The following is a 9,031-nucleotide window of genomic DNA, read 5'->3' on the forward strand; positions in this document are numbered from 1 at the left end:
CTGGTAAATAGATAAACTACCTCTAATAGATATATATGGGACTCCTGTGTAAGATCGGTAGATAGATCTAGAACTGGTGCAAGGAAGGGAAGTAACCCCTCGCTAACAGTTCCCAAACCTTATAAATTAAAAATACAATTTAATTCCAAAAGAAAGATGTTAATAAATTCACTATAAAGAAATAATTGTTAACTTGAAAAAAAAATGGAATCATTTATTTAATTTGATTGAAATATGATAGACATTCTTTCACAATTCATGGTTTGACATGTTTCAAACCTTTGCTTTAATATTCCCATTTATAACTGAGATCAAAAAATAATTTCTTAAGTTTGGAAAAATGATAAAATGTCAACAACAGATGTTTTAAAACTGACTCACCTTGCACAATAAAAACCAGGGTTGTTAATATAGCACAGCGAAGCATATCATGCCTAGAGGATTCCTCCCATAGTATTGGTAGATAATGAAGTAAAGATGAGCAGATAGGACGGATACCAACTCCTACACGTTCTATAAAGTAGCTCAACACATTCAATACGTTCAGCTTCGTATCACATTCATTTACCTCCTAGACAATAGAATAATCAGAAACAAAATAGATAAGAACAGACATTAACTGAATAGCCAGAGTCTAAGGAAAAGAATAGATTATAAATAGAAAGGCAAACAAAAAAGTAAATTTAGAACAGAAAATTAAAAAATTAATGGAATTTTGATATAAAAAAATAAAATGGATTCGCAAAATAAATAAAATAAAATAAAAAATAAAAATGTGGGAATTTGCCTTCAGCTTTCAAGTTTCAGATCGGAGTTTCGACTCATCACGGTTTCTCAACCTAACTTTTCTATATCTATGTTATTGGTTGAATTGTTGCACTGGACAAAATAACGGAAAATAAGGAATACAAGGTAGAAGAATAGCAGAAGAAATGAGATTTATAATTCAACATTCTTTTTTATTTATAAAAGAAATTGAATCTTTGCCACAATCTCAAATTTTATAATCCCAATATGTTTGGCACGTGACCCTGATGGTGTGAACTTTTGATTTTTCAAATTTGTTTTTTATTTAACATAATTTGAAATTGCAATAGAGATTAGAAAATCAGAGCTTGTGGCTCAATTCCTTTATGCAAAGTTTGTTGGACCAAACCTTGAGAAGGTTGAACAGTAGGGAGAATACTTGAGCCAAGTAAGGTTCCAATTCTTCAATAGAAAACTCAAAATCATCAATCACAACTTTTAACGCCTTAACATGTTTAAAAGTGAATCCTTAAAAATGGTTAACCTATATTATGTTGGGATACATTTTATTGTGTAAATCAATCAATCCATCAATTAATTAAATTGAAATCAAATCAATTTTCATCCTGAATCTTTCATCAATCAAGTAATCAATAATGGAAGATCTAAAAAGACTAAACCGTACTTTGCTTCCCATTCTTCAACCAATCAATAAATCAATTAACCAATCAAAAAACCAACTATGAATCAAAATAAATCCCACCAAAGGCGCGGCATATTAATTAAGTCAAATAAAGTACCTTAGCTGCTGCAAGACGGACGACAAGGTCCTCTTCCTCAGCTAGTAGAGGGAGGAGGAGCTGGTACAACCTGCAGAACATTGTCGTCAATATGGTCTGCTCATATATGTATGTAAATGGAGGATAGTAATTGGGATTTTAAAAATATAGAACGGGATTAAGAGTAAAATGATAACGGATAAAACTGCCAACAACAAAAAATATGAAATGAAAGTGAGGATATATAAATGAAGTTAGATTACAACACAACAAAGTGGGAACACTAAGATCAGCGGTTGATTTTAAAACATTATACAGTCCTTGTAGAAAGACATATGAGTTTGAAGTTTAAAAATGGAATGATTCAGATTAAAATTGCAACATCTCTTACCTAGGTCTTAGCCCAGGTGATAGTTTAACCCCAGACCATTGTCCTAGGAGCCAGCAAACACGGCGTCGTATAATTCGGTAGTTGGAGTCCTGCATAGATTATTTCTTAATAAGATTCAGAGGTGTACTTTTAGTTTAAATTAATTCATTTTGAACTGTGCTAATTAGGTAGTTGGAGTCCTACACAGATAATATCTTAATAAGATTCAGTGGTATACTTTTAGTTTAAATTAATTCATTTTGAACTGCGCTAATTAGGTAGTTGGAGTCCTGCATAGATAATATCTTTATAAGATTCAGAGGTGTACTTTTAGTTTAAATTAATTCATATTGAACTGCGCTAATTAGGTAGTTGGAGTCCTGCATAGATAATAACTTTATATGATTCAGAGGTGTACTTTTAGTTTAAATTAATTCATATTGAACTGTGCTAATTAGGTAGTTGGAGTCCTGCATAGATAATATCTTTATATGATTCAGAGGTATACTTTTAGTTTAAATTAATTCATTTTGAACTGCGCTAATTAGGTAGTTGGAGTCCTACATAGATAATATCTTTACAAAATTCAGTGGTATACTTTTAGTTTAAATTAATTCATATTGAACTGCGCTAATTAGGTAGTTGGAGTCCTACATAGATAATATCTTAATAAGATTCAGTGGTATACTTTTAGTTTAAATTAATTAATTTTGAACTGTGCTAATTAGGTAGTTGGAGTCCTACATACATAATATCTTAATAAGAATCAGTGGTATACTTTTAGTTTAAATTAATTAATTTTGAACTGCGCTAATTAGATAGTTGGAGTCCTACATAGATAATATCCTAATAAGATTCAGTGGTATACTTTTAGTTTAAATTAATTCATTTTGAACTGTGCTAATTAGGTAGTTGGGAGTCCTACACAGATAATATCTTAATAAGATTCAGAAGTATGCTTGAAGTTCAAATCAATATACATATAAAGTGCTGCACTAATTCGGTAATTGGAGTTCTAAGGATAAAACAACTTAGAAATATTCAGAGTGTAATTTTAGTTTTTATCAATAGCGCTAATTCGGTAGTTTAAGAGTCCTACATAGATAATATCTTTGTAAGATTCAGAAATATGCTTTAAGGTTAAATTTATTCCTTTAAAACTGCGCTTATTAGGTAGTTGGAGTTCTTCACAGATAATATATTTTGTCAACTAACCCATTATAGGCGAGAGCAATTTTTTCCTCAGAATTGGCTAAAATTTTAAACACTTTCTTGACATCTAGCTTCTGCTCTTAACTACTGATGAGCCAGGAATTTCCTACCTTGACATCTAGTTCCTGCTCTTAACTACTGATGAGCCAGGAATTCCCTACCTTGACATCTAGTTCCTGTCCTAAACTACTGGTGAGCCAGGAGTCGAAATCTATCTCGTCGTATAGATCGAACGCCGCGTGTCCGACCGCAGCGTAAACAGCGTCCTTCTGTAGGATAGCAGGCAGGTTTGTAGGATCCAGAAGGGTTTGACTGGATCGAACCATATCCACTAATACAGGAGCCAAGCTTTCCCTGCACAGAACAAATTTAAATAACTCACAACAGAATTTTTTAATAATATCTCAACATTGTATGATATTCATCAGATCATTATGACAGTATTCTATCTTTTTTCAGTTTTTAGTTTTAAAATTAGTTTTAATACTTTAATCCATTGTAACTGTTATTGTCTTTAATGTATTTAAATTTCTTTTAATATGCGAGTGTTTATAAAACATGCAAGAGTGGTCTTTATAAATGAAATAACAAAAATTAAGACAACATCAGGAACGGGTTGCATTTTTTAATTTTGGAAACTAGTTTTAAAGATGTTAATCTCAACTATAAATAATTACCTGTATTCATGGAAAACAGTTACAAACACAGCTTCACAGCAGGGTCTCCAGCAATATTTCCAACTTAATAATTTTTTAATGAAAATATGCGATACGTGTCTTAAACTTGACAACTTGAAAATCTTTTTCTTCAACGTTTAAATAATCAATAGATCAATTAGTGTTCCGGACTCCCATCCGTTAATAAACCAAAAATGATAAATACACTCCATTTGTAAAAAAACGTTGGTATCGTTAAATTAAAAATGGAAGACATAAAACATATAAAATACTTTTAAAGGGAGTGTTTGACAGTTTTGGAATAGGCGACCCATTCCCTTTAATCTTGCGAAGAATTGAGAAGAATAGAAAGACTAAGCTATCAGTAACCAGAGGAGCATATGATTAATTTAAGAAAATCGACTGCACCCTGCTGATATATAATCTTGACCTAGGGGAAGGGATCAAATAAGATTATAATAAGATTTTGTGCGCACCTGTCCCCTGTTTCTTCACACGCAAATTCTTCTGGATCTTCTCCCCATAGCTCTAGATCCTCTTTAGTCATCAGAAGGTAGTCGGAGATTAATCTAAACAGGTGCCAAATTTTATGAATAGCGAGACAAAGTTGAACCGAGTGTAGAGTTAAACCACTTCTCCTTATTTTAAAAAGGCGCACCAGATATGTAGTCGCTCTAAATCTGGTCCCAGGACTCATTTAACAGAGGTGTATTCTTTTCTATTAAAAACATCCCCCCTTAACCCTTCCCCATCCCTCTCATCTTCAAAAAAAAGTTTTAATTATGAATAAAAAGGTTTCTAATAGCTTTTCGGGTACAAAAATACTTCCGGAAGAAAATGAGTTATTGTGAAATAAGTGTTGACAAAGACGTTAGGCTTGCTCTTCAATGTTCCGTGTTAATTGCTTATCAACAAATATTCGAAAATCAATATTTTTTGAAAATAAGTACTTATTGTGAATTATCCAGATAAAATAAAAATATTCTGAATTAAAGAAAAACGTAATATTTAAGGGTTTTTGTTTTCGTAACCCAGGTCAAGAAGTAAGATAAGATAGGAAAAAGATCATGAAAGATCCCAAATGTGGAATCCCCAGACCGCCGTCCGAGTAAGGGTCTCAGTCAGTCAGTCAGTCAGTCAGTCAGTCAGTCAGTCAGTCAGTCAGTCAGTCAGTCAGTCAGTCAGTCAGTAAGTCAGTCAGTCAGTCAGTCAGTCAGTCAGTCAGTCAGTCAGTCAGTCAGTCAGTCAGTCAGTCAGTCAGTCAGTCAGTCAGTGGTAAAACTGAGCCTGATTCAAAACACCTTCTGCAAATTTCTGTGACAGTGTTTAATTGAAAAAATTCGGATTTCAAGGCGTGAGCTTCCAGTGTAGCCTCCTCCTTAGTATCTATCATATTCTTCGGGGGTTTATACTCCATACACACCAGGATACCCTACACATCAATCAATCAATTAATCACCCAACCAACCAAAAAAATCAATCAATCAATCTATCAATAAGTTTTAATTTATATTAAATGTTTTTTATCTTTGGACTTAATATACATTAAATAGCTTTGTTTCTGATAATAAAAACTGATCAATATATGGAGAATTCTTTCTGCTTCTTACCTTCAAAATATTAAAGCAGAAAATGATAAATCGTTGGAACATTAATCCTCTTCCATCATCCGTAAAACACAGGGAACAGATAAACGTTAAAGATTTCCTAAAACATTTCAAATCATCTAACTACATAGTAAAACTGTACTCTCAATACACTGTACACTGTACAGTGTACAGTATACCCAGTCCACAGTTTTCCTATTGTGCTGTGTACTTAGTATCAAATCTTACCAACAAAATATACTGTTAAAAGAAATTGGGAGGGGGGTTTGATTTTTTGAGAAGAATTTAATTTGCGAGATTAATATTTTTTTATGAACAGTTTTGTCTGATTTGTTTTTAAAGAAAAATCAGGGTTGCATATTTTTTTAGAATATTAAACAAATTGGGAAAAAATAAAAAATTAGACATCAAAAGGCAACTTTTTCATTGATTTTGATACTTTTAACTCATAATTCATTTATCCCTAAAATAGATTGAACAAAGGCTTTCAAAGGGGGGGGGGGTGATTTTTCGAGAAAATATGAATTAATTAATTAATGACCTGATATGACTGACGAAAGCGTAAGGATGACTCTCTAAAAGATCTGCCCAAATCTTCTGATGCAGTACAATATATTTCTCCATGGGTTCACGGAGCACACAGTTAATATTCTTTCTTGCTTGCAGAAGGTTCTTGGCTTCATCAAACAGTTTATCAACAAACATCATTGCCTAGAAATAGTAGACTCGTACAAACTTCTTTTATCTTCTATATAAAATGCTATTGTGACAGGAAACCCGGAAACCAAAACGAAACCTAAACGGCAAAACGAGAAAAGATTATTAAACAAAACTACATACAAGATAAAAGCATGATATCAATAATTCACAAAAACAGCATAACAATAGTAGAGAAATGACAAGGAAAGGCTGGAAAGCTTAAGAGCCAATTAAGAGCCAGCAAGATGAAAAAAAATATTACAAAAAATATCGAATTTAAAGTACAAGATTACTAAGCCTACCACCCCCCTGCCATAACTAAAAGTGAAGGGGTGGAAATGTCCATCCCCCCCCCCCACCACCACAAATAAGAAAAATCTATACCTCTGTGTTGTCCTGCGGACGTTTAAGTCCTTGAACCACTAGCCTGCGGAGCACCTTGATTGCAAGAATAGATTTGGCAAGAGCAAGATTTGATCCTTCTTCTCCTACTCTTAACATCTCCAATAGGGTTTGGTGAAGGCCATGCCAAAGGTTCAAAAGGTATCCTAGAGTAAAAATAATTTTAATACTTGGCGTTTCTAATCTAAATAATTTCCCCATTAATCGGAGTTCAGCATGTTTATTGTTTATATCACAATTGCGAGTTAAAAATGGTACTGCAGAAAAAATATTTTGAGTGACCCTCTATTTATGAAATGACTTGTCCGAGTCGTTGTGCCCTTCAACCCTTTGTTGTTTCTCTTTTAAAGTCACTTCCGGATTTTAAAAACTACCTATAATGTTATTAGTGAGGTCCAGGAATGCACGTCTATCCACTGCTAGACGTTTGCTGGCTAGAGCCTTAATGGTGTGATGTAGATAAAGCAAACCCCTAAACAAAATATCAAGTTTTATATAAATATCAACGAATAATACATTGCATGTTCAAGACTATATTTTTCCGAAGAAAAATTTAAAGTATGATTATTTTCTTTGTTTTACACCAACTTGAGAGCTACAAATCTTCCCTTTACACAGAACTGTGCATAATTTTTATTTGATGATGTTGCAGGGCAATACTAAAGTAGAATTATATATATTTTATGTATATATACTTAAGTCAGAACTTTTAAGTTATGAATTTCGGGATCAAACTTGATCTCCATCCTATGCAGATTTTTTGGTGATAACGAAAATGGAGATATCAAGCACTACCATCTCATGTATAAAAGATGTCATTGTGGAATTCGAGATCAAGCGTTGTAGATTAGCGACATGTTACACAAAAGTTCTGAGCTCTGCCTGTCTGACAACCTGACCTGTGTTGAACAGTATTATCTTGGGATTGTACAGCTTCACTTAGTGCTGGGAGAAGATCAGGCCAGGCACGAGGAACATCAAACCTAACATCATTATTATTCAGGGACCGAATTTTATGAGTTGGGAGGAAGCTGAACTACCGATTCAAATCCACCTTTAAACTTTGAATCGGCGATTTAAATTTTGAACCGGCGCGCGGTACGTAGTTGAGCTGTCATCGCGCGGTTAATTCCAAATTTAACTCAATTTTTTACCTATACCTGCAACCTGTAGGGACTAACATTTTTATTTTAATATTTTCAAATCATGAATCAATCTTTTTTCTGTTTTAACTTCATTCAACAATAAACTCTGGATAAAGTAAGGAAATGCTAATGCTATACCTTGCAGCTTTAGATATAGAGACCGCCACTTGCACAGCTATCTTATTCTCGGGTTCAGAGAAGGACCGAAGGAACCCTGATGAGTATTTAAATAATACATATTTGAAAACAGCTTTAAAAAAACTTGTAAAGCGATAGAAACTGCTTCGAATCTTATCTGCAAAATCATTGATGTAAGAACCAGGGGGGGGGGGNCCCACCTTTTCTTCCTCACTGATAGCATTGGGAGCATTTGTTCTCCAATATCTAAACATTAAGTTCTAAAGTTTAAAGAAAACAAAAAATGTCACTTTTTAATTAAAAAAATATGTCACTTATTTATTTAAAAATATGTCATTTTTATATTGAAGTTTTGTACAAGAAAATTTATCTTAAATAGTTTCAGTAAAAAAAAACCACGGCTCATTTTTATCAAAAATAAATTACAGTTCAGTCTCGAGGTCAAAGTAAAATCATCAAACCAAAATATGAAATCTTACTTATCTACTCCGTTCTTGAAGTACACAACTGCTTGCCACCTGATATTGGCATCAATGCTGTAATCTGTGAACGTGTTCATGAGAATAGTATAGAAACCAGGCTCAATCTAAACATACAACTCTCTTAGAATTTTAAAACAAAATAATGAGTTGTTTTTCTGTAATAGAATCAAAAAGAGAATCGAATTTTAAAAAACCAACGAGCTTCTAACTGTAAAATTTAAAGTAAAATAGCGCGATATTTAATGAAATCGACAATTATATTTCATTTAGCGATCTAATATATGTCACACCCTCCCCCTCTCTCCTTCACCTAAAAACCTTCATAAAACGGACTGTAATCGAAAATTTATGTGACCCTGCATACAAAAGAAGGCAATTCCCGATTCACAACGGTACCCTTAAAAGAATTGTCTGATTGTATGAATTAGATATTGATGTTTTTGTTTCTTTTATTCGCGAGTTCTCAGCTTAAGATTAATCTTTGCCATCTTTGTATGGAGAGTTGCAAGAAAATTACGTTTTAACTGCTTTTTAAAATCCTATATTTACCTCCCACTGCCTAAGCTGTTCCTCTGCCTGCCGTATTGCCAGGGGATCCTGACTTCCAGCATTCTGTAAACTTGACAGTACTAACTCTACAGCCATACTTAACAGAATACAGTGAATATCATAAAAATTCAGAACATGGGATATGTTTCGTTCAGATGCGAATCCAAAATTTATCAGAAAAATATTCTGGGTCTGTCCTAGAGGACGATTGTTGGACCCCCCCC

General features: G+C 33.3%; 1 protein-coding gene across 1 annotated transcript in view; it reads right to left on the reverse strand.

Annotated features, from left to right (window-relative positions):
• Positions 1-9,031, reverse strand: part of LOC111701683 (importin-11) — a 13,489-nt gene that overhangs the window by 4,058 nt on the left and 400 nt on the right. The window contains exons 2-19 of the mRNA XM_023473116.1: positions 8,808-8,904; positions 8,256-8,362; positions 7,919-8,022; positions 7,777-7,852; positions 7,393-7,476; positions 6,868-6,965; positions 6,476-6,639; positions 5,934-6,103; positions 5,396-5,492; positions 5,087-5,217; positions 4,262-4,354; positions 3,786-3,848; positions 3,270-3,462; positions 1,918-2,006; positions 1,548-1,617; positions 1,157-1,252; positions 382-571; positions 21-118 (exon numbers count right to left, since the gene is read on the reverse strand). Of these exons, the coding sequence (XP_023328884.1) occupies positions 21-118; positions 382-571; positions 1,157-1,252; positions 1,548-1,617; positions 1,918-2,006; positions 3,270-3,462; positions 3,786-3,848; positions 4,262-4,354; positions 5,087-5,217; positions 5,396-5,492; positions 5,934-6,103; positions 6,476-6,639; positions 6,868-6,965; positions 7,393-7,476; positions 7,777-7,852; positions 7,919-8,022; positions 8,256-8,362; positions 8,808-8,903 (2,019 nt within the window). The 5' untranslated portion in view covers position 8,904. The remainder of the gene's footprint in view (positions 1-20; positions 119-381; positions 572-1,156; positions 1,253-1,547; positions 1,618-1,917; positions 2,007-3,269; positions 3,463-3,785; positions 3,849-4,261; positions 4,355-5,086; positions 5,218-5,395; positions 5,493-5,933; positions 6,104-6,475; positions 6,640-6,867; positions 6,966-7,392; positions 7,477-7,776; positions 7,853-7,918; positions 8,023-8,255; positions 8,363-8,807; positions 8,905-9,031) is intronic.

The sequence above is a fragment of the Eurytemora carolleeae genome, unplaced genomic scaffold, assembly GCF_000591075.1.
Source record: "Eurytemora carolleeae unplaced genomic scaffold, Eaff_2.0 scaffold101, whole genome shotgun sequence".
In the NCBI taxonomy this organism is placed as follows: domain Eukaryota; kingdom Metazoa; phylum Arthropoda; class Copepoda; order Calanoida; family Temoridae; genus Eurytemora; species Eurytemora carolleeae.